Source organism: Apostichopus japonicus, chromosome 21, assembly GCF_037975245.1.
Source record: "Apostichopus japonicus isolate 1M-3 chromosome 21, ASM3797524v1, whole genome shotgun sequence".
NCBI lineage: Eukaryota > Metazoa > Echinodermata > Holothuroidea > Aspidochirotida > Stichopodidae > Apostichopus > Apostichopus japonicus.
Window position 1 is genome coordinate 14941528 of NC_092581.1, and position 25163 is coordinate 14966690.

General features: G+C 38.1%; 1 protein-coding gene across 1 annotated transcript; it reads right to left on the reverse strand.

Annotated features, from left to right (window-relative positions):
• Positions 1 to 9188: 9188 nt before the first annotated feature.
• On the reverse strand, positions 9189 to 20597 carry LOC139962823 (autophagy protein 5-like). The gene is made up of 8 exons (XM_071963181.1): positions 20509 to 20597; positions 18521 to 18644; positions 17161 to 17288; positions 16778 to 16856; positions 15741 to 15903; positions 13834 to 13925; positions 13069 to 13180; positions 9189 to 11327 (listed from the first exon to the last, which is right to left on the reverse strand). The coding sequence occupies exons 2-8, from the start codon at positions 18632 to 18634 to the stop codon at positions 11188 to 11190; spliced, it is 828 nt and encodes a 275-aa protein (XP_071819282.1). The 5' UTR covers positions 18635 to 18644; positions 20509 to 20597; the 3' UTR covers positions 9189 to 11187.
• Positions 20598 to 25163: the final 4566 nt, after the last annotated feature.

Sequence of the window (25163 nt, forward strand, 5' to 3'; positions counted from 1 at the left end):
CTTAGATGCTTACGAATAGGATTAATATATGAATAAACGTGGCTTACACCACTTACATAATGTATTTATTTAATAATATATGTGGCTTAGAATACATATGAATCATATTTATGAGTATGTATGACCTGCATAGCAGAGTTATCTATCAATGTATGTGGCTTGGAATACTTACGAATACAATTTATGCATTTATGTGGCTTACACCACTTACATAATATATTTATCTAATAATATCTGTGGCTTAGCATACATATGAATCATATTTATCTATGAATATGTATGGCCTACATAGCAGAGTTATCTATCAATGTATGTGGCTTAGAATACTTACAAAGTAGTATTAATTTATGAATATATGTGGCTTACACCTCTTACATAATGTATTTATCTAATCATATCTACATGTGGCTTAGAATACATATAAATCATATTTATCTATGAATATGTGTGACCTGCATAGCAGAGTAATCTATCAATATATGTGGCTTAGGATACTTACGTAAAGGATTAATATATGTGGCTTACACCTCTTACATTATGTATTTATTCATGATTGAATATCTGTGGCTACATCGTATACAGAATGGATTAATATATTAATATATGTGGCTTAGAATTCTAACATAGTTAAAAATTAATTATGAAAATCTGTTGATTTCACCACTTTACATTATGGATCTATTTATGAATATCTGTGGCTTAGAATATATTCGAATCGTCTTTATCTATGAATATGTTTGGACTACGAAACTTTCATATCTAATTTAAATATAGGCCTACACGGCTTACATCACATATGAATTTATTTAATGGTTTTTAAAGGATTTATTTATGAATATGTATTGCCTACAAAGCAGATTGATCTATTGAATATATGTTGCTTACAACTATTACCTAGCATACTAATGGATATCTATTGCTTACATATTTTTATCTATGAATATCTATTGCTTACATATTTTTATCTATATGAATATCGGTAGCTTACAAAGATCTACATTTCAGATGTATCTATGAATATGTGGCCTGCCTCACTAACATAACAGCTATATCTATGAATATATGTGGCCTACAGCACTAACATAACAGAAATCTATCAATATATGTGGCTTACACCACTCACGTAATTTATGTAATCATATTTGTGGCTTAGAATAAAAATGAATCATATTTATGAGTATGTATGCCCTGCATAGCAGAATTATCTGTTAATATATGAGGCTTAGAATACTTACGAATATGCCTACGACACTAACAAAACAGATATATCTATGAATATATGTGGCCTACAACACTAACATAACAGATGTATCTATGAAAATATGTGGCCTACAACACTAACACATTTTATGTATCTATGAATATATGTGGCCTGCAACACTAACATAACAGCTGTATATATGAATATTATGTGGCCTGCAACACTAACATAACAGCTGCTGTAACTATGAATATCTTTGGCCCACAACACTAACACAACATCTGTATCTATGAATATATGTGGCCTACAACACTAACGTGACAGCTGTATATATGAATATATGGGGCCTACAACACTAACATAACAGCTGTATCTATGAATATCTGTGGCCTACAACACTAACACAACATCTGTATCTATGAATATCTGTGGCCTACAACACTAACACAACATCTGTATCTATGAATATATGTGGCCTGCAACACTAACATGACATATATATGTATCTTTGAATATATGTGGCCTACAACACTAACATAACAGATATATCTGTGAATATCTGTGGCCTACAACACTAACACGACAGCTGTATCTATGAATATACCTGGCCTACAATACTAACATATAATAGATATATCTATGAATATATGTGGGCTACAACACTAACATAACAGATATATCTGTGAATATATGTGGCCTAAAACACTTACATAACAGATGTATCTATGAACATCTGTGGCCTGCAACACTAACATAACATCTGTATATATGTGGCCTACAACACTCACTAACATAACATATTTATCTATGAGCACATGTGGCCTACAACACTAACATATCAGTGGGTATCTATGAATAAATAAACTACAAAAATAGAACATTAATAAGCCTACATTTTTTGTACATAAATACAAACAACTTGTGAAAAGCGTAAAACAATATTTTGAGAATTAGATCACTGTATACTGACATCACCGAAAAGTGCACATAGCAAATTGAACTTGGCACGGTTTTATTTTCAGAGTCGGTTGTAGCAGGTGTAACCGGTTCCAGAATGCCTCGGTACGGTCTCTCTGTGGCGATACCGTCAATACCGCATCGAGAATGGAATCGACATCGGCAGGTATAGAACTGCCGTTCGGTATAGTGCGTTTGTACATATAAATACACTGGCTGTATTATCCCTTTCGTGTGGTCTTCCGTTTGCAATTATTTTGCAGTTGATGTACAAATGCATAAGTTATATCTAAGCCATACTTTTTCGGGAAGGGAAGATATGGTGTGGTGGAATGCCATGGTAATATATGTGGTTGGAAAAGTGAAACCAAACGAGCTGATGTCTACAACATTTCTTTGAGATAGTTCCTAACGGAGGCACGGTGTGGATAATTTGGTAAAACGCTTGTACTCAAGACATACTTTCATGAAAGCAAAATTATGTACTGTTTTCGCTGAAAAATAGGTCTTTTAATGAATTAGATATGTCAAAACAAAATGTATTACAGAACTTTAAATGTAAGTGATACGTCACAGTAGCGCCTTCAGCTTAGTATAATAATGTTCCCCAGAAAAAAATCGTTACAAACGTGCGCTTGCTGTAGAAACAAACTTCAAAAGTGGTGTAGAGAAAAATCCTAAATTTGTTCTTTTCGCCATCAGCGATGAAGATACAAGTGAGCTACCAGGCAAAGGAAATAATGGATAGTTTCGTGGTCTTCGGGTGGCATACTCATATTAGAGTCTATATCCATCCGATCGCCTTGTTCTCCTTTAGGAAAAGCGCCAAAAAGCAGCAGGAGAACATATTTTGTGACCTGTTATCAATCATGATCTAGTTTTTTGTGGCTTGCATGTTGAAGAACATGAATGGAAGTATATGTGGTGAGAAAATTGAGGCAATTTAAGACCACTTTAGGCCTCCCATGAGCAGCGTAGGAAAATTGTTTACTGCTGAGTGAAGAGGTTTGTTACAAGTGACGAAGACTTCCGGCTCGGATAGCAAAAATCTACATGGTCATGATACGGAAATTGATGGTGCCATGAAAGGCCAATTTTTTCAGCCAGTCGGTGATGGGTAGCGTTTAGCTAGTGAAAACTTCTATCGAGACTTAGAGACCACATTACTTTTGTGATTTAGTGTGTAAGTCAATGGGTCTTTTAATGGGCGTATGCTACCTTCAAATTTGAAGAACGTGAAGAGAATGTAGAGGCATGCGCTAAATATTGTTCTCTGAATGAAATGGCAGATTTCTTATAATCTTTGGGTAAAGTCGATCCACTTATCCGCGAGATAAGTTATTGGGATTTGTAATGGGAATGGAATTAAGTAATTAAGCACGTTTTGTATCGATTAAATTTGTTTAATTTCCCATTTGTAATTATATATATTAAAATTGTTTAAATAAGTCCGAGTTTTAACTACACTTTTTTTTATCGATAGAATAAATGGATTATCTTGACTATATGCGTATTTAGTTTGGAATTACAAATAATTATTTATAATTTACGTTGGCATCTGTAATTCATTGAGCAGTTGTTTCTTATCCGTTGAATAAATTATTTAAATTGGGTCTCAAATGCGGTCTCAATTGTACGTCGCCTTGTTTGAGTGCGACTTTTTACAGTGTTAGTAAGACGATCCGGAACATTTAGTATAGTAAAAGTGTACTCACGGTTTTTCTTCTTCATCTGTTCCCTTCCTTCCCCTCGGTCCCCTTACTGTCCCTAGATACTTACCACGGACCGGCGAAGTCAAGGCTCAGTCGATCACCATGCTTGACAAAAAGAATCCGACACAACTTAGATTGGAAATAAAGAAATCCCTTGAAAGTATCCAGGGCAAGGGAATTCAAAATGGCGCCGTTTGATTGTTTGTTGTGTTCGGTACGGCGTATATATGCAGAGAGCCTCCTTATCCGGGCAGAAAAATCCGAAAATCCTGCAAATACATACGAAAAACATTTATCTATGAATATCTGTGGCTTACATCCCTTCAATAATAGATGACTCTATGATTATCTGTGGCTTTAAAATACATACGAAACACGTTTAGCCTATATATATGAATATCTGTGGCTGAGACAACTGACATAGTTAATCTATTTATGAATATGTGTGTGTGTATATTACATCACATACATAATACTTTTACCTATGAAAATGTGTGGCTTAGAAAACTTTTAGAGTTAACTTATTATGAATATCTGTGGCTTTCATCACTTACAAACTAGACTTATCATTGAATTTATGTATACATATACGAAACAGACCAGGCCTAACGTAACTTGTAAACAAATCTACTTACAAAATGGGCAGAGAGCCTCGATCACTATCTGGATTAAAGGTTGCCATAAGCAGCTCATTGATCTACGCAGGTTTCTTTATGAATTCAATCACTGCGAGAACGCAAGAAAATCCCGTTTTTAGTTCCAAATATCCTGAATTTAGTTCCGAAAATCCTAAATTTGGTTCCGAAAATCCTGGGTTTAGTTCCGAAAATCCTGTATTTAGTTCCGAAAATCCTGTATTTAGTTCCGAAAATCCTGTACTTACTTCTGAAATTCCTGTACTTAGTTCTAAAATTCCTGAATTTAGTTCCGAAAAGTTTGAATTTAGCTCCAAATGTTTTTTATTTAGTTCCGAAAATCCTGTTTGTTCCAGTTTGTTCATGTGGAATAAACGCGAGTTTTTCCTGTTATACTTTCTGCCAATGATAAAATATATAATATTGTTCCATTGCAAACCGAGATAAGGAACATTTGTCCGTAAATATTATTGGCACTAACATAATGATAATTCAGTACCAAAACTGTGGAGAAGATAATTCATTCCGAAGTGTGCAAATGAAGTTACTATTTAAGAAAGGTCACCCAAAATAGAGCCTGTGTAACAAACAACGTGTTCCGCTCTCAACCCCAGTCCCATTGAAGGTATAGTGGTTAAGTTGTCGTCTGCTTATAAAGGCTATATGAAAGCCCACGTACAGTGTTCACAGACAGGCCTGCACGTGTAGGTCTATACAGTGCATCGATAGATCAGGTAAACCAGTCTTTTATCTTTTCCTTATGGGAATATAGATGTTAATTTAAAGAACAATAGGGCAGTTAAATTCCTGCATACTGTGATGAATAGCTGATGAACGCACAAGCTGGTAACGACATTCGTGATTATCTGGATCAAGTTATACTTACCCTGCCTAATCTAGCCTTGATGCGCCTAATCCGACCACTGAAAAGCAGAAACACAAAGAGTAAAGCCTTTTACAACAGTTTGAATGAAAGCATCATGCAACAGACTGAACGAATGCCCAAGTTCCGCCCCCAAGAAAAAGAGGACAAAACAAAAGGGATGATTTAGCCCTATATTGGCTATATTGTATTTACACTTATTAATTGTGAGCGGTAAACAAGCTAACATTCCCGTACCATTATGAATATCCCGGCACAATTGATTCATCTCGTATCATAACGTTCAAGTTATATCTTCTGAAATTCTTTGAACAGATTTGAATAGATTAGTCGTAAATTCATACTTTTGATCAGAATTTCTTTAGCTGGATTTGCAAGTGACGTCATGACAGATAACGGCGAGTTATGGAAAGATATGACTGTAAGACCGACAATGCCCATATGGTGACGTCACACATTTATCATGTGACTTCATGTGACGAATTTATTGGGAACCAATCAAATATATTTCTTAAATCTATTGAGATCGGTTAATATTTAATGAAAATTAAATTAAAAACTTAGGGATGAACTTAGGGAAAGAAAGAAGATATATATATATATATATATATATATATATATATATATATATATATATATATATATATATATATATATTCTTTCTTTTTTCTTGTTTTCTCCTTTCAGGGAAAAGGATTTCAGAAAACATTGTGGTGGCTACTATAGGTCATGTTTGGGAAGCAGATAAAAAACTGCAACTGAATTATAATGATGAATATGCATACACGGAAACACTACCAATTATTTCAGTTTACCTCTGATCTCTCTCTCTCTCCTTTGGGAGACGAAGAAATGTCGGATTTCGTCTTTAAAACAAACGGGTGCATCTTATGGACTATCTTACACTAAGTGACGCTTTAGTCGTTTACGTATATGTATGTGTATCGTCGAGTCTCATAGTTCACACCATGCCCTATATTGGCTTATGTTTTTAGATGTGGATCTTTTCCACTTGAAAAAGAGAACCAATGAGATTTTATCATTTGAACAATCTCGAGTATAGCCTTCCTCATACCAAATTTGCTTCTTTCTTTGCCACTCATGCAAATGTTTTATTAGACTGTTGTTACTAGTCTGTACCGTAAAAGAAAGACAAATATAGCTTGAAATGTATTGTTCTTATGTCATAGAGAGACAACTTCAACTCTAACCTCAGTATTGTTAGAAATCATACATTCGGACCCTATACAGAGCCTGTCAGACAAAGACAATAGAAAGCTGTGACCAATTACTGTGAAATAAATCATCGAACCTACCAAGGCGTTACTATACTCGGTTCCATTTAATATCTGGACTCGGATTTGGATCTTCTGGAATCTACTACATTCGCTGTGAACCTGCAGTGTTATTGTAGAAGTTTTTCGTGGCTTGAGGACAACTATTTGTTTATTTGTAAGATTTCGATTTTCATTCAATCTCGATGCCAAGAAAAATTGATATCGGTATCCCGTTTGAATCTTTAAAAACAAAAAATGAAAACGTTAACGACTGTAAAGGCGTTAGCTGAAGCGATGACCTCGAGAGTATAGTTCTCAACAGTGGCGTAGCCAGGATTTTCTCAGTGGGGGGGGCGCTGGGGAGGCTTGACCATTTCCTAGGAGGGCGTCTTGTTACTATCTAAATGAAGCGCCACCATGAGTTGGCGCGCAGCGTACCGACATTGTTAGCTAAAAAGGCCTCCTAGATCGTCGGAAATTACACTTCCCAAGCCTTGTAAGCAAGGGCGTCAATCCGATTTGAAACGTGGGGGGGGGACGTAATCGATTCGATTGTTCCGGCCGCAAGTACTATCTAAGCGGAGCGCCATCATCGGTTGGCGCGCAGCGTACCAAGAAAATTTCAGATTTCAATATCTGCCAGATCGCTGGAGATGGCACTTGCCAGGCTGGATAACAGCCATCTAGTTGCGTGATTTCGGGAGAAAATTACAAATTCGTCACTCAGGAAATCTGCAACAAAGTTCATGCGGCCTTAATTTTAGGTGGATTTTTTCTGTTATTAGTGATTCCAATTGACATCAACATTAGAACCCAGTGCAAGTTGACAAATGATGCGGCGAACTGGAAACCCCAGCCCAATTTTGCCCTATGTTTCAGGATAGAATACCCCTCGTTTGTTCAAACCCATGGCAACTAACAATCTGTGAATACATTTACTTCGAAATGGGCACATTATATTGCACCAAGTCGGTCAAGGAATGACCCCAGGGCCCATGGGCGTCAACAGGTGGGGGACGGGGGGACATGTCCCCCCCCCCACTTTCAAAAGTGGAGGGGATATCATATCATTTGTCCCCCCCCCCCACTTTTCAGAGCAGTTATTAAAAAAATCACATGCATATGCGCGATTTTCTATCACAATTGCTGAGCTGATTCAAGTAGAATCTAACTTAAGAATCATTATCAATAAATTGCACTGGAAATTAGAACAGTGCTTGGCCCTTTATCCCCCTTCCTCCGATATTCACCCTCCCCGCTTCGTCCGAGACCTCTGATAAAAGTTTGTGCGATGTTTGAACGATGTTTTAGAGTGTTTTGTGGAAGCACCCCTTCTCGCCAGAAATGGAATTCCCCTTGCCCTACACTGTGAATCAGAGAAAACGACGCATTTCAACTTGAAAACAAGTCGAAGACCCCACCAGGAAGGTAATATCATATATTTTAGGCCCTACAGACAGTATTCTGCCTGTATGCAGGGTATTATATGATACCAAACTACCGAAAATATTTCGTTTGAGATGGATGCTGTGTAATTCGTTTCCCTTGGTGTCAGAACGGCATCTTTCTACCAGTACTTTCTGTCGGAATTTAGTTTTGTGAGACAAAATTTCTCCTCACAGATCTGGTTCTGATGTAACTAAAAACGACTCAGGAAGGCCGTCTCCTGCGATCTAGGGGGTCTTATGTACCCAAAATTTTCTGGTACGCTACGCGCCAACCAATGGTGGCGCTCCGCTTAGATAGTATAGTGTCCCCCCCCCCCCACTTTCTGAAACCTGCTGACGCCCATGCCAGGGCCTCAGATATAGGCCTATAGGAACGATGGCCAAAAATGTCCCCGGACATACTATAGGCGAAGGAAGCTATCCGCCGCGAGTGCATGTGAGTTTCTCGACTTGCCGTCCTGGGAGTCATACCACAAAATTGTGAGTTTGACACCGGCATGGACATTTTTCGACAAATCTGCAAATTGCGCGTGGAAAATAAGGAAAGATTGACTGGGTTTTCAGCCAAGTAACATACTGAATGACCGAATTTTATATATCAAACTGGCATGATCAAAGATTGCGTCTGAAACATTTTTAGGGTGATAGACTGATTCTGAGCGATAGTATTGTCTCCTTTCTTGAAAATTTGTTTTTTTAGCGGTTTTATACCACACATACATATATGGTTTTCGGCCACAGCACCGGTTATAATAGGGAAATCAAGGCTCTGAAGGATCAGTGCCATTTAGAGATCACAGAGCACCCACCGTGTTTCACTTCCTGGAGTAAAGGGAGGTTCAACACGTTGAAATGGGTCACATTCAATCAAACACAAATCAAGCTAGGGACGAGTTATTGAGAAAGGATTTTCAACTAAAAGACTTGTGTTTATTTATTTTCTCTCTCTTTATGATAAGTGTCTGCAACCAGAATATTGAAAGAGACAATACAATGAGGCAAAAACAAAAGAGGAGGGGTGGATGGGGGAGGGGAGGGGGTTGATGGAACAGAAAATAAACAAAGACTATATAAGTCAGTTTATGTCTCACATTATATTGGTGAGTTCATGTGTTAACACTAAGATTGTATTGCAAATTTGTCAAAACATTTTGAAAAAGGAAAAACACCAAAGTTTTGAAACTTGATGGGACATCTAATAGCAGCACCTAGCAATGCCTGTCTCACTATTAAGTCCACTTGATGAAGATGCTATTTGGACGCCCTACAATGAAAATGCAAAAAGCACAAGTTACATATTCTCTGAATGTACAATACCTCTGCCAGGGTGCTCCATTCAAAGTACCACAATACCAATGATATTCGGAAATGGCCAAGTGTATGTATGTTATGGTTAACAATCCATTTGTTTGTACATACTGAACACAGCTTGCAATTTGCTGATATTCAAAAGACGTTTTATGACTAAATGGATCTTGTAAAGTCAAACTTTACATTTGCACACTTCTGCATTCAGTTACGTCTATACTCATTTGTGTAGACCAGCTTGGTTAGCTTATTGGCAATGAACACACTTTAGTTTCTAATGATATTTGTATACATTATGAATTCAACCTGGTTAGCATTCGCTTGGTTTATACCCGGAAAAAAACGCTGATTTTCTGAATATCACGTGATCTACAAAGTAACCAAAGCTGTTTTTCGTCATCTTGCTCCTCAATCTCTTTTGTGAAAGTTTATTCCTGCTGCAGCTGCTTCATTAGCTAAGATGAGGAAAATAACTTTGGTCACTTCGTAGATCACGTGATACCCGGAAAATCACCGTTTTTTCCCCCAGGTACAAACAAAGCTAGGGCTGACCAGGTTGAACTTGCAATGTACATAACACACAGCTAGTGATTTCCGGTGTTTTTTACCAAGGTGCTACATGGGTCATTTTATCTGATCATTTCAAGAAAAGTACTGGAAATGTAACAAAAGTGAACGTAACGACAGCGTTAAAAGAATGATTAGTGCTTTTAATACTCAAATAATTAAGAGGCAAGTAATTCAAGACTGAATCAAACTGCAAAAAGTCAACAGTCGGTGTCTTACGTATGACATAGCAGTAGAAAATGAGGTGTCTTATCAACCAACCTCCACCTAATCGCCCATCCCTCACCCCCTCCTCTCCCCACCCTCAACCCCTTCCCCCTCCTCTCCCCCCCCCAACTCCCTCCCTCTCTTCTTTGTCCCAGGTGATCATCGCCTAAGCCCATACATCCAAGATCCCATAGATATACTTAGAAAGAATTAAATGTTACAACTATACAGTTATTCATAATATATAAATACATTTCAAAGAACCTACATTATACACACTACCGGATTTTCTTTCATAAATACATACCTCACAATATCAGATGTATTTCATTAACCCATAGCTTATAATATCAGATCTATACAAATTCTATAGCTCATAGTACAAGACCTATTTCATAAATCCACAGGTTTGCAATATCAGACCATATTCATTAACTCATACTTAACAAGCAATATCAAGCATATTTCATTTAAATCCACACTTTACAAATATCAGATCTACTCAATAAAGTATACATGTTATAATTTAACTCTTTAAGATCATATATACAGCTTGTTAATGAAATTAACATTCGCATATGCATACCTAACGAACCTACAAAACTACATCTGAGCCAAATTCCGTCTGCTGTTCTCTCTCTTTGCAATCTTTTTGATGGGGTTTGGTCTGACAAGGTCATCTATGGTTTACCAGCCATAGACTCACACCTCACACCTAAATGCACAACAGTCTTAAACAATTCCAAACTGTTTTTTCCCACTACTAAAGCACTAAAATCTAATCAGGCATGTTTTCCACACCATAGAAGCTTACTCGGTTGAAACATTTATAAACGGTAAGTTATCCATGGAGAGAATTCTATTCCATCCTGACTTGTTTTACGAGCAGTGTTTTTTCTTTGCATCCAGGTTGGTTCAAAGGTGGCACCGATGTACTTATTTGCGATATATCTAACATATCGTGACATAGCCATGAATCAGCCATCTGTTCGTCAGGGTTCGGCTGCTTCACGTGGCAGCACCACGATATGAAGAAAGTTATCTGGGTGACTGAGATGCTCACTTAACCACTGGACGGGTGTTTCCGTGGGAACCTCCACACCGTGAATCAAAGCTCGGTTGTTCAAATTCTCTGTTCATAATTTCAAAAAAAAGGAAAGAAACATTTCTTGACCTTGTAAACAATCCCCTTTCTCACATTCATACCGCCTCCTACCCAAAACCTGCGAAGCTTCAAAGGAGAAGCAAACCCAATGATTAAGTTTAGCTAAAATATGATGGAAAATCATTGTGACAAACATTTTCCCCCAAATTATCAAATTTAATATTGCTCCATATGAGAGATATCAAGGTTTAAAGGTTGCTTTGGGGTGACATTTTGCCAATGTGTGCTGCCAGTAGGAGGTTAAAATCTGTTACTTTCCTCTTTGTCTTTCAAACTCTAGAGGTGCATGTAAAACGGTCTTGACAAAATGTATCCAATGCAAAAGTATTAGGTCAATGTTAAAAAATTTCATTTTTTGGATTTGAGCATTTCCAAGAAAAAAACATTGTAAAAGAAGTTAATCATTAAATATTCAAGCATAATATGTGTGAAGGAACCTATCGTAGTAAACAAAACAGAATAAATTAAATTTTTCTTCTTCGCCTGTTTGGGGGAGTGGTTCACCATCTATTGGTACAGAATCTCCATCAAGACAAACACATAGACTAATGATGATGGTTAGCTTTCAATTTTACTTATTACACTATATAGTTGTTTGCAATATTCTCTGTTTTCAATGCTAGATTCAGATGCATATGAATTCTTGGGATCCACACTTCTCCTACCCAATACCAGAACTGTGGCAAACAGCAAAGGAACAATATCAAACAAAAGCTTTGCTGTTTTGCTTCCCTGCCCCCCCCCCCTCAACTCTGTACACACATAAGCAATGGTTACATGAATTGATTCTGTTCCAGTCTCTGTACTTTATTCACATCTCAAACCCACCCATCCTCCACCCCCCCCGCACCCCCCCATCAGCCCTGTACACATAAGCAATGGTTACATGAATTGATTCTGTTCGAGTCTCTGTACTTTATCCACGTCTCGAACCCACCCCCCCCCACACTCCTCCCCAAGCTAAATTTTCTTTTGTGGGTCAAATGGACATAGAGATGATATTCTAGCATGTACAATAAAATATTTGACAGGCAACATTTACATTTATTACAATGTGTATCCCATGCAAAACCACTCACTCAGTATTATTTCCTTACTGAATACATCTTAACACTCACTCAAAACTGTAATAAACAAATGTTGCTGGAAAAATTAGAAATCAAGGGCTTTTTTTTCTTTTCTTTTTTCAAACCCTACTTTGTTAGATTTGCAATTAACACACCTATACTTTGTCTCTAAATATATTAACAAAACAGAATGCAATCATGTGTAGTTTTTGGATGCCAGCTAGTTGAATTAACCGAGTCACAAGAGTCATTTATATAGAGGGCCTGACGTCTCCAGGATCGCTTTCAGAAGCAAACTGAACATCCCCCCCCCCCCAAAAAAAAAAACAGACTAAGGACACATTTAAAAGACAGACAAATTGATGGACAGCTAAATAATGCTCCCTGCCATCCCCCCTTCCTCCTCTTCCTCCTCCCCCCACCCCCACTTTTTAATGTATACCCCTAATTTATATCCCTGACGGCTGTTAGCAAGTCCAACACTTTGATTTTGAATTTACTATATTTGGCAGTGATGGCTGCCCATACTACTGAATTGATGATGGTCAGAATGAAAAATCCTGATTGAGCCATGCAGGTTAGCTAGATAATATTTTTTTTTAAATCTATTTACTATATTTCTACTCTATTAGATTCTTTACCTGAGTTATTGAATCGATCTGGAAGGAGGCGTTTCAGGACGTGACCGAGATTAAGTGGCTCCCCTGTGCCACTGACGGGTTTGGCCAACCTCTGAATGTACATCTTGTCTCTCTGTAGGGGAAAGGGGAAGTCAAATGGAATTAACAGATTTTAAATTTAAATATTCAAAACCACCTTAATTTGGTTAATTGAATGACCCGATCCAAATAACCTCCCCCCCTGCCTTCCCCCCCCCCAAGTTCCCTCCTTTTCAAATATAAAGAATTTGATGGCTACATAAAATGTATACAAGGGTATCAAAGCAAATTTCAAATTTTTAAAAAATTTCGACTTATGCTCCACTACTTAAAATTTCAAAAATTTTGACTTATGCTACACTAACTGACATAAAACTTGACCGAAATAAACTTATCAGTTGCTAGCAATCAATGTGTATCGATGACAACTTAAACAAAAGAATTACTGAGATTAAATTAATGAATTAAAGAATTAATTATGGATCACTGCAGCAAGAATTCCATTCAATAATTCTGTACATAATTTCTTTGTTCAATGTATCACTTCACCAAGTTGATATGTAACTTCAGTTCCAAGGTAAAATGAGTGCATAATTATTATAATTCATAAATAACTTTACTGCAAAACAACTAGCCGATCGGAAATGTGACCAAAAGAGGCGTAACTCGAGTTAAAGTGCATACTGATGCAGGTAAAATTGAGAACATTGTTAAAAAGCAAACAATTGAGCTTTCTGAGAATTTTACCTGATAGATTCTTAAAGGTATCGATCTAAAGGGTTCTTCGTTTGTTCTTTCCATTAACCTCCGGTTTATTGTCCAAAATTGGTCAAATTTATCTGAAGAAGATACAAAATGTGTTATTAACATTAGTAGTGTCACAGCACAAGTCGGACCCCCATTTACGTGACATTTCATTTGAATACAGAAGAACGAAGCTTTGAAAGTGATGGGTGGTAACTTTTACGCAACGGATTTGCCTTGCTATGGATTTGGCTCTGGTTGTGTTGTATGGTACATCTCTCAACAGGGCAAAAATACAGTGTTTTTCAGGTGAATATCTCAATATTTTACGACAGGATATGTAGATATTTAGAGAAATTATTGCACTTATTGCAGTTTAGAAATTATGATGAAGTATTTGTAAAACATGAATATTAAGATATTATGATACAACATCTGAAAATGTTGTGAGCCTATTGACTTACATACTTACTTACAAGATCATAATATCTGGATATCTTAGCATTAAGATATGTGATATCCAGACAAAAAGTTATCGTGACGAAATATCAAACCAGTCAGAGATCACTGTAATAATCGAGATATTTCATTTCGATATCTGAAGATATCACATTCAAGATCTGTATCACAGATATTTGTTTGAATTAATATCACAAGGAATGTTTCAAAGCTTAATGAGAAAGTACCGCCTGTTCAAAATACCAAATACCAACACTTTAAAATCTACAGCACTAGAATTTACCAATAACAACAATCCTAACTTGCATATTTGATGAAGGGTAAAATTGTTGTTGTCAATATCGTGTATCAAGCACTTAACTTATACCCCCTTAACCTCTACATAAGCAATCTTTGGGAAAAAAAGTCTCTTTTCTCGCCTAAGTTTTGGCAGTTTCTTAACATTCTGGACTAAATGACTGTGATATTATTGCTTCGTTGTTACACTGAGGTTTGTCAGTCTCCAAAGTTTTAGGACCCAGGATGTTATTGATACAACAGTACACCAGCAGGATAGATGTAGCAGAACGTGAAAGGGAAAAAGAAAATATCCCATCCCCCTGCACCCGCCCCCTTCCAGCCTTTCCATGGGTGGTTCACCACTGCACAAAGTCCAACAGTATACCATGTGATCAATTGGTATATAATATCCCATTCCCCTGCACCCCCCCCCTTCCCGCCTTTCCATGGGTGGTTCACCACTGCTCAAAGTCCAACAGCATACCATGTGATCAATTGGTACATTATAGAAATGATCAAATGAAATACATGAGAATCAGTTAGACAGTACATAGTAAGTACAGTTAACATGAATCACAAATCAGCATTTTAAACACCCAAAAAGACAAATTCAGTGTTTTTCAACACTGTCATTTGCCAGAGGAAAATTAAAGCTCCTAGTCAAACAGCATTTTGAAATTGTTTTCTTAATGGCCTTTTAATTTAGGAGAAGCTGAAAATTTTTAATTCCCCCAAAAGGAGATTGATTTGAACCATTTCATGTTGTTCAGTCTGTTTAAAAGTTGCAGATGGGCCTACGCGTTGGTAAAAACATTGGAGTATTTTTTTTTAACAACCCGCCACTCTCTAGTGTTCATGTAAGAGACCCCACACCTCCAAGTTGCAACAAACTGTGAACCCACACAATTCCTACCCAGCATATGCATGGTCAATTGTCATAAGATAACAACAAATTCGTATTTGGAGTCCTTTCACCCGATTTGGCCGCAAAATTTGCCATTTTGGGTCGCAGAAAGAAAAGTTGGCCACCCTGTCCCCAACCAGTTGTTTGAACTGTAAACCTCTGAGGTTTACAATCAACAAACTCAAACATTGGTTCTTATTGTCAATTTAGCTAGATGCAATATTACAATAAATGTAAAAATTTGTGTTAAATTATTTCACATTCTTACCATTTTGCAGTCCCTGCCATAGTTGTTTGTGGTCCCTCTTCTGCATATTGTTGATGACCTGTCCTCTGTGTTTTAAAATGTCCGCCTCCTTTATGGAGGACATAAAGTGTGCTTCAACCACCTCTTTGCTCTCGCAGTGTAACAACTCATCTTCTGGGAAACTCTGTAAAAGTAGGAAATATAACCTTCTACTTTATGCATGCATACATAGTAGCTATTTTAAATGCGATGATCTATCAGCCCTGGCATTAGATAAAGGCCGATGTAGTTGTCCTTTCACCTCCCTTTCACCCTCCTTGCCTCCCCCCCCCCTTGGCTTCTGAGTTTTATATCTTTAAACACCCCACAGTGATGTGGAGAAGGGGGGAGGGTCAAGAGAATATTCCAAAGCTACTGCTAGTATGAAATAATTTTAAGTGAATATAAGTGGACAATGTTTTTTTCATTGTGAGGTCCAGAATCATTGGTAGCATGTACAATGGTAATTCAATTTGCAGGCTACTGTAGCTTGGTAGTTAAAACTCATTTTTAAAGCATCTTTATTCATAATAGATTCATATATGCTACAGAAAACATCACTGATTTATTCAAATCAAAGCTTAAACAGTGAATTTACTATCAATTTCAGATAACTCCTTATTGAGATACTTGATTCTTGCCCATCTTCAATTCTGAGCAAAAAAAGAAACACTTTCATAGAGAAAGTAATTTTGTTATCTGAGAGGTCTAGTTATGAAATCTAAAATGAAACTATAGAGTATGGAATAATTTATCAGGTACATTGCATCACAAAATTCTATGCTATATGGGCAACTTGTTTGATATATTTAGAGCAAAGATATAAAGCGGTGTTTGTAAGTTTACAGAAACCATAGTATTTTATACAAGACCAAATGCAGTGCCTTCAAAACTGCTAGACAGAATTTCTTGGACAGTAAAGTTATTCCCTGTTTGGGTACTCGTTGCAGAACATATGTTTTTTCGTATCCAGTTGCTAATAGTAACGTACGTGATGTGATTTCTCGACAAGTACTTACTTTGAAATGGATTTTGACATTCCATGGAAGTGGTGTGTTATGAGTCAGCAAATCAAACAAGACACCAACTGGATAATGCCTGCCAAAAAAAACAAAAAAACAAAAGTTTCCTACAAATGTAGAGCAAAATTAATTACAAAGAAAACATGAAAAATTATGTCTGTATGAAACATGACTCTAGGGAAACACTCTGGTCACTAGTTCACTTAAGTTACAAGAAATAAAAGAAAAGCTGTAAAAGCTGTTTCTTATTGAGTCCGTCGGGCCATGTGCAGGTCCCGAGGATCTGAGCACACAGGTAGAGGTCCGACAACCATTGGCGGTATTTCAAAGGGCGATACTAAATACTGCGATTCATAAAATTGAATGGAAACATACTTTACCATTTAAGAGGTTGATTGTTGAATTCAAACCAGAGCTCCTCCCCTTCAGGGAGTTCCTCACCTTTCTTGAAATGCTTAAGAATTTTTTCTGCGATGAGAGTGATATAGGTGAGACGGGAAACTAAGAGCTGGACACAAAAAAAAGGATAAAATGGGAAGATTATATGGACATCAAATTTTCAAGTTAATGAAAGTCAACAATGATATATATCACAAGGCTAGATTATAATGAATGTATCAGCTGTAAGGGCAAAGGGCCTTATTTGCAATGTGGGAGTCCTTTATCAGAAATTTATCTGACAAAGTAATGCGAGTTACACATGGGTAAGCTACCTTCGAACCTTCAAAAAAATGTTATTCTCAAATGCCCTGTATTTTCAAAGATGGTACAAAAGCCTTGTCAAAGTTATGGGGATCTTCAGCGTTACACAGAGGGCGCTGTCCTATCAGTCCTAACAGAGCTGTAGATACCGCTCCGCAGTTTAATGTGCGTGATCTATACTGCTAACTGGCTGCCAAAGATTTTGCAAAGCTTTGTAACGTTTCTCAATCTATGTGCTATAGTTGTTAAAAAGAGGTTTGAAAGGTATCATTTTCAATAATCACAGGAAGAATCACAGGTATAAGTGGCAAGTATGTTCCATTGCAGAGACTAACAGTTTTACTGAAACTTCAAAGCTTAAACTCACTTCAGAAGACATGACTGAAAGTAACTCAAAGAAGCCTTCTCACTGTTGGACGATCAGAAATGTTTAAGTAGCCAACCAAACAGCGGGCAACATTCCTTGCTAAAATGTTTCATAGCACTCTATTAAAGATTTGCTTAGAAATTCCAGAAAAAAATAGGGTATCTTTGCCCCTCATAATTGACTATGTATGTAATAATGTAAAATTCTAGTGATATTATGCTCACACTGACCAAACATTGGGATATGTACAGGAAACCAGTGTATTGCTTTATGGTATAGGATAAACTTATTCAAGATTTACTAGAACTATCCTTTTTTATCCTGTGTATTTTAAGTTGATCCTAGCAGGATCTTCTTCAAAGGCTAAATGACAAGTAACAGTAACAGACGGGATGAAAACATGCACAGCATACAAAAACACGCACAGAATACAGAATTTGTGTTCTTTTTTATCCTGTTCACTAGCTTGCAGATATTTTACATTATCACTTTTCCAAAAGGTTTTCCCTGCACTCCTGCTTTCCTACTTTATGTTATATTTTCTGTTCTTCTCTTTCATCTTTATGTTCACTGACAAGCGTGATTATTAAAAACACGTATCAAAACAAAATAAGACAAAACACAGCCAAGTGAGAAGAAAAAAGAAAAGAAAAAAAGAAACAAAAACTTACAAAGCAAGGTTCTCGTATACTTGATGACTTTTCTTCATCGTCTGCTAAAGAGAAACAGATCGGTAACTTTCCTTGCCAAACTTCACGAAGGATCTCCCTATCATCTGCAGCCATGGGAACGATGCTTTATCAAACCGAAGCAAAACAAAGAAATGGAAGATTAGGAAAGATGACCAAAATAAAAGTAAGTCATATTAAATGTAATACACAGTCATGAAAAGAAATTGCTTAGAAAGAGCTAGAGGACACTTTGATAATTGCTAAAATTACAAACAAGGTGCCTCATTGCCACCAAGTTCCAAGAAGATGTTCATGTATACACTGTAACTAGGAACTATAACATAAGTAGAAACTGGAACTGTTTCAAGATAACAATCAGACTGAAAAAAATTATCATTGCATTCATGGAACTATTGTAAGTTAGCTTAGCCTAAGCTACAGTAGAAGGCCTATCCACTTTTGTAGTGAATGAACTTCCAAAAGACAAAAATGGTTTGATATCATCGAGATTTAAAGCACTTAATGCTTTCAACTGTGTTGCCTTTGTTGTAGGTGTAGGTGTGAGTTTGAGTGAGCCAACAGAAGCTCATTTGAAACCCTATACATATGATGATCATGAATGAACACAGGCTTATACCAAGCCTTCTCCTATCAATGAATATTCAGAGAGTAACAAGGCAGGGGTGTAATTGAGGGAGCACCTCAGTACCTGACCATAATAGATGTAGTACGTGTCCTCAAGTGCTATTCACCCTGCTGGTGCATTGTGAATAAGGGAATGCATTGATGTTATTCCCTGGCAGCCAATCTATCACAGAAAAAGGTCTCATGTTATTCACCTGGCAGCATACTGCCCTCTTTATGCTGCACAGGTGACTAACATGACCCTCTTTCCTTATTCTCCCGGCAGCTGGACAAAAATGAAACAGTGTGTTGAAAAACATCACATGTGTTCTGTGTCTGGCTAATGCAAATATCACAGGCAAAATTTGTTACTTGCACTTGCAGGTTAAGTGCTAGTTGAAAGAGTCGTCATTCAAATGCCACATGAAATGAAGAGAGTCCATTCTCATGAAATTGTCATGTTCAGAATTGTGGATGAGGATGACCTAGTTTACAGCTATCCCACATCTTGCCAAGTGTTGCATTGAATGGAACATTGTGTAAGTTCTTCAAAGAAATACAGTACCTGTTATTCATCCACCGGTTCAAAGAATGTAATGTGCATCACATTTAACCCTCGATGCTTGACACTTCATCACCATGTGTGAAATTTGTATACCCTGCACTCTGTTTGGTTACTGAACTGCTATACCAACGGTGTGGTAATACTAACACTAGCGACATTGTGATAAACCCAGCTACAACTTAGGAGAATAACACTCATTTACATCCTTATCTGCTCTGCCATATTAATTGGTAGCAACTAAAGAAATACAACTGATAAATAAGTTTGTAGAATTAGCAGTTGCAGTAGCCTCCTCCTATGCTACAAGACAATATACCCCTTATATATATTGATACAACTAATATAGTACTTACTGTAGTACTACTACTTTACTAGTACTACACTTGTTTACATGGCCTTTGGAGGAAGTGACACATACACAGCACATTGTAGGCTTACTTCGGAATACCTAATTTAGGATGTACTTTACTATAAGTAAAATAATGCATATTGTCATGGTTATACTACGATATGGCCTTATTGCTAACATTACATGTACAATCAAAGCTAGACCTTGGAAGCCTATAACTTATATTATAAGGAGGCAACTTTGGCCTAGGCTAGGCCCGGTAAACTGCATGTTAATTTTACGTTGTTACGAGTAGCCTAACATTAGGCCTGGTGTTAATAATATGAAAAACTTTGCAAACCTAACGAGTAACTTTAGGCTTTATATGAAGTTAGCCTAGTGGAAAAAAAATAGTCATAACATCATATGAATTCAATACAAACATTTGAATATAAATAATATCTTCCTCACCGAAGATAACAAAATCTCTGTCGAGGGCGTATTTTCAGTAGAAACCAGAAGCGCTGTGAAACAGTACTAGTCGGGGTTTTCCCATAATCAATTAGACATGTCCATTTTTTCATATAGGTTTAAGTATTATGATGACAATGTTTATCTTGAAAAAAAATGATATTTTGGGGGTAATTATTTATCTTTAATGGTGTTAAAAATAGTTTATATATAGTTTGAATCTTGTATAATGTGATTATTGGTGGCATATATATAGTTTAGATTTGTCGCTTGGGAGAGTTAATGAAGTATTCTACCTTCGTAAGAAATCGGGTTGACTGCGTCGAAGACTGTGTACCGGTTTGAACCTAGCAGTATCCATTAGTACAAAATATCGTTTTACAAACAATCACGTACTTGTTTATCTTCTTTCCTTTTTACTCTTTTCCCTACATTTCAAAAAAGCAGAAAAATTGTTTCTTGAGATATTTTCTCCGATGTTCTCAGTACCCTTACTGACCCGAATACAATAAAGCGTTACAATATGCCCTTCGCATTATGAGTCCATTTGCGATTTTAGATTTTGCAAACACTTTGGTGGTAAATGGTGTCTCAATCAGTGCCTTGCAAACACGGGTTCAAACTTTTGACTAGCCCATACTATAGCTAGAAGCTCATTTTCAATCACATAAAAATGTGGAAAGTTTCTTACCAGCAGTGGCGTCGCCAAGGGGGGGGGCAGGGGGGCACGTGCCCCCCCCTGGAAAACCTAGTGCCCCCCGAGTACCCACCATCTGAGATTTGGGTTGGTAAAAATATATATATATATATTTTGTTAAGGACAAAGAAGCACAGTAATTCGTATTTTCTTCAAATGAGCTGCGAAAAAAATGAAAAAGTTTATCCTTGAACGTCGGGTATCGAAGTCGTAACCCGCGCCATCACAACAGGTGTCGATATTTACATTGAATGTGTCAGTGCTCACGCCATATATACCAGCGGATATACACGTCCGCTTCGCGAGCTACATGACTGTGAGAAGGGACTCAAGGGAGGGTACTGCGGTATGTTGCCTTGGTCTGAGGTTGACAGGTTAGGAGCTGACGAAATGTGAGAATGTGAGGGTCCGCAGGCACCATACTTGCCTATATTTGTGGACCCATATATTAACCCTGTTGTGTAGGGGATGCAGAGGTCATTTGAGGCCAGATGCTTGTAGGAACAAATGGCGAATGTTCACACCTGCATACTGAGCCATACTCGATGTGTGATCAAACTTTGGATTGCATAGTGAGATCCCTGATAGGAGCCAATAACGATGCTGGAACCTGTTACATCTTAATAGATGATGGGCGAAAACGAGAAGGACAAGAAAGGAGTCGGGGGTCATGCACACATTAATTCAACAAATGTAGGTTCTATTGATAGGGTTAGGCATAATATCGGCAGCATGTGGTTCATATCCTCTGCAAAATTCTGCGCCTTGTTAAAATCATTACCTCAAAAATAGCAATTTCTGGAGATATCTTCAAATCGAATTTAGCATCAAATGTGGCAGCATTTTGCATCTAGCCCATCCTCCGTATGCAAAAATTTTCCAAAGGGGAGGGGGCAGTGGCGGCGGAACCGGGGGGCTTGGGGGCTCAGCCCCCCAATGCAAAGTTGAGGGGGCAAATGCATGATAAGCCCCCCCCCCCAATATTTACCGAGGCTCCGAAACGTGCATCTGCCCATTTTTCAATGCATACTTGTCGATCTGTCCGATGCACACGTATACTATATAGGTGTAATAATTTTAGTAAATGCTGGGGGACCCTCGGCCCGTCCCCTGGCTATAGACCACATTGTCACCCCAACCGCGTCTTCACGCCCCGTGAAAAGAGGAAGCAGTGAGTGTGAGTACCGGTAAGCGCAACACAACTTCGTCTTAGGCCAATGACTTGCTTCATTTCAGCCAGTTCTCCAACATCCCCTTACTACACTCAAAAACGTCTTTGCGAGTACACTACGAGTAATTGCTACTCTCTTAAAACACCATCGAATATACATTACTATGTTTTTACAGACTTTTACGTGCAATCTGAGAAGTTGCAGGATTGAGACCCATATTTTAGGGCTAGGTATTTGCAGCATAAAACACTCGGGAAGTGCCGTTTCCGGCCATCTGGGGGTTTGAAAAACTCAAAATTTTCTTGTACGCTCCGCGCCAACCGATGGTGGCGCTCCGCTTAGATAGTCTCTACACATTAGCCCCCCCCCCAATAATTTTCCCGTTCCGCCGCGCCTGGAGGGGCACCCCTCCCCTTAGTCCCCCCCCCCAGGACGGCGATCCGTATCCACCTAAGTGCCCCCCCCATCAAATGCTGGTGCCCCCCCCCAGACTGAAAAGTCTGGTGACGCCACTGCTTACCAGCTATGAGGAACTTCACATAAAAACCATACTCATTAAAACGTATATTGTGTAGGGGAACATGGGGTATAACGGAACCCCTAAGTTTGACTCTGAGCTTAATATAGGCCAGTTAAACGGAGTGAAGACTCGCGCACAAAGAAACGTCTGATGCCGGTAATCTAACCTAGTTTCGAATGTGGTGTAACAGAAGTGTTAGACATCACCATTGATCCCAGAAAATACACACACAGCTTGCTACCGCCGGTAATTAGACACTAGTGTAGTCCAATACATGCAGCTGCGGCCAATACCCACAACACAGTGTACATAGAAGCGATGGGCATCTCAACAGGGAGTTGTAATGGAAGTCCCTGATCTCAGGTCCAGATAAAAGATAACAAGGTATCACGTTTCATTACTGTCTGCAATTAGAAAACTTCACTTACAAGCAACGGAAAGTTAACTTTTTTTCAGAGGGCGGAACGCGGTTTGGGGCGAGTCTTCCATGCCTTTAATGTCTACAATTGCAAGGCAACGAACAAAAAGGAGTTAAGGGTCCCGTCTAGTTGCCCCGTGACTCGGACAAACGCATCCCGGGTCCGTCTTACCTAATATAGAAACAACGATAGGACATGTATAGTTATGTCAAATGTTTCTCTAACGAAGTAACTACAAACATATGTAAAATGGCTGTCAATCTGTCTCTAGATCTGATCTAAATTCTATCTGTTTACAAACATCACAAATGAACTCGTTGTCATCATGTCAACACCGTACAATCGTCATGTGCACACTCTTTACACAATGTGCATTGTATCCATCCTTCTGTAGAGGTCGCTGCAAAAACAAGCATTCTATGTCGTCTTGGTTACCGTTTGATTCAGCATGGCTCACTTTACCTGGGAGTTGTGAAACGATTGTGGATGTTGACTTACCTCCTGTCTTGCTCGCGAGGTTTCTAGCCACCTTCTATTTCAGTGTGGCTTTCATTACCGGAACAAAGCCTATCTTTTTCTTATTATGATCTGCCATATTGGCAATTTCTGAGCCTCTGTTTACGCCCAATCCATCAATATAGTCATGCACCTTTTGAATATCCCATATAAGAGAGGTTTAGGAGGGCTCACCTCCCTTCCGCAAAAGTCTAGATGTAAGAGGATTCTGCCCCATGGGTTTACCTTCTACTTGTGGAAGCTGACAAATACGCATTGAGAGTTCGATATGCTCCACGTTGATTGAATTGTTCTGCTAAAACAATGGCCACATCCTCTATCATTTTACTTTTCACTACACCAGCTCGAAACGAGCTGCCAAACACTATTGTACTGAGCATGTGCTGGTTCCTTGCCTCCGAGAGGTTGTAATGAGGAGGGTATAAGAGCCCTTTGCGATGGGCCTCTTGAAGAGAATTTGCCCCTGATATACATTACCAGGCTGCTAATAGGTGTAGAGACTTAATTGTTCATTACTGGAGGATGCTGTTCTCCGTGACTCAATAGAAGCAGGTTGTAAGTAAGAGGTATCACGAGTGCATATAGCAAAGGTTTATTTCTAAAGCTTGGGTATACAATGGGTTGGACTGGCCATTTGGAAGTTACTGGACAAATGGTTGCTTTCTCCTCCCTCGCGTTCCTCAATCACCTTGTGATTAGAACAAAAGGTGGCAATGCATACAGGATCAGGTCTTGTGAATGTATTTACCCACTTTTCTCCCTGATCAGCTGCTTTCCAGCTGCAGTAATCTTGACACTGGAAATTCAGATGGCTTGCAAAGAGATCTACTTGGAAACGCCATATGTACCTTCTAAATTTCTCTTTTCTAGTACGTAATCTTACGCATCTTCTTAATGGCGAGACAGATAATCTACTTCTACATTCAGTTTGCTTTGGATTTGCTCTCCTGTGAGTGTCAGCTGATGCTTTTCACAAAACACCCATACCTGCTGTTCAACATTACAAATTGAAGGTCTCTGGACTGATTTTTGTTCCACCATGTTTGTTTATATAATTGAGTGTGCATGTATGGTCCGAATTTATTAGATTATGTTGGTTGAACTGCTTTTGAAAAACACTGGAGTCCTAGAAACATTGGAACTCTAGTACATTTATATAATGTGCCTTTTTTTTGGGGGGGTACTTTAGGGACCAAAGACCCCTTGGTTGTTGCATACCACAAAGGGCGACCCAACCTGACTTTGACGAGTCTGTTTGAATCACCATATTACGTGTAACCGTTTGGATTGGAGCACCATTTGGGTGTGGCTTTCTTCTATCCACCATTTCA

What these genes read in the sequence shown, in the direction of transcription:
- LOC139962823 (XM_071963181.1), bottom strand. Translation starts at nt 18,634, where the DNA reads ATGGCTGCAGATGATAGGGAGATCCTTCGTGAAGTTTGGCAAGGAAAG. An exon ending in AACAATCAACCTCTTAAATG is followed by an intron (nt 16,857 to 17,160) that starts GTAAAGTATGTT and finishes TTTTTTTGGCAG; the next exon opens with GCATTATCCAGTTGGTGTCT. An exon ending in ATGTCAAAATCCATTTCAAA is followed by an intron (nt 15,904 to 16,777) that starts GTAAGTACTTGT and finishes CTACTTTTACAG; the next exon opens with AGTTTCCCAGAAGATGAGTT.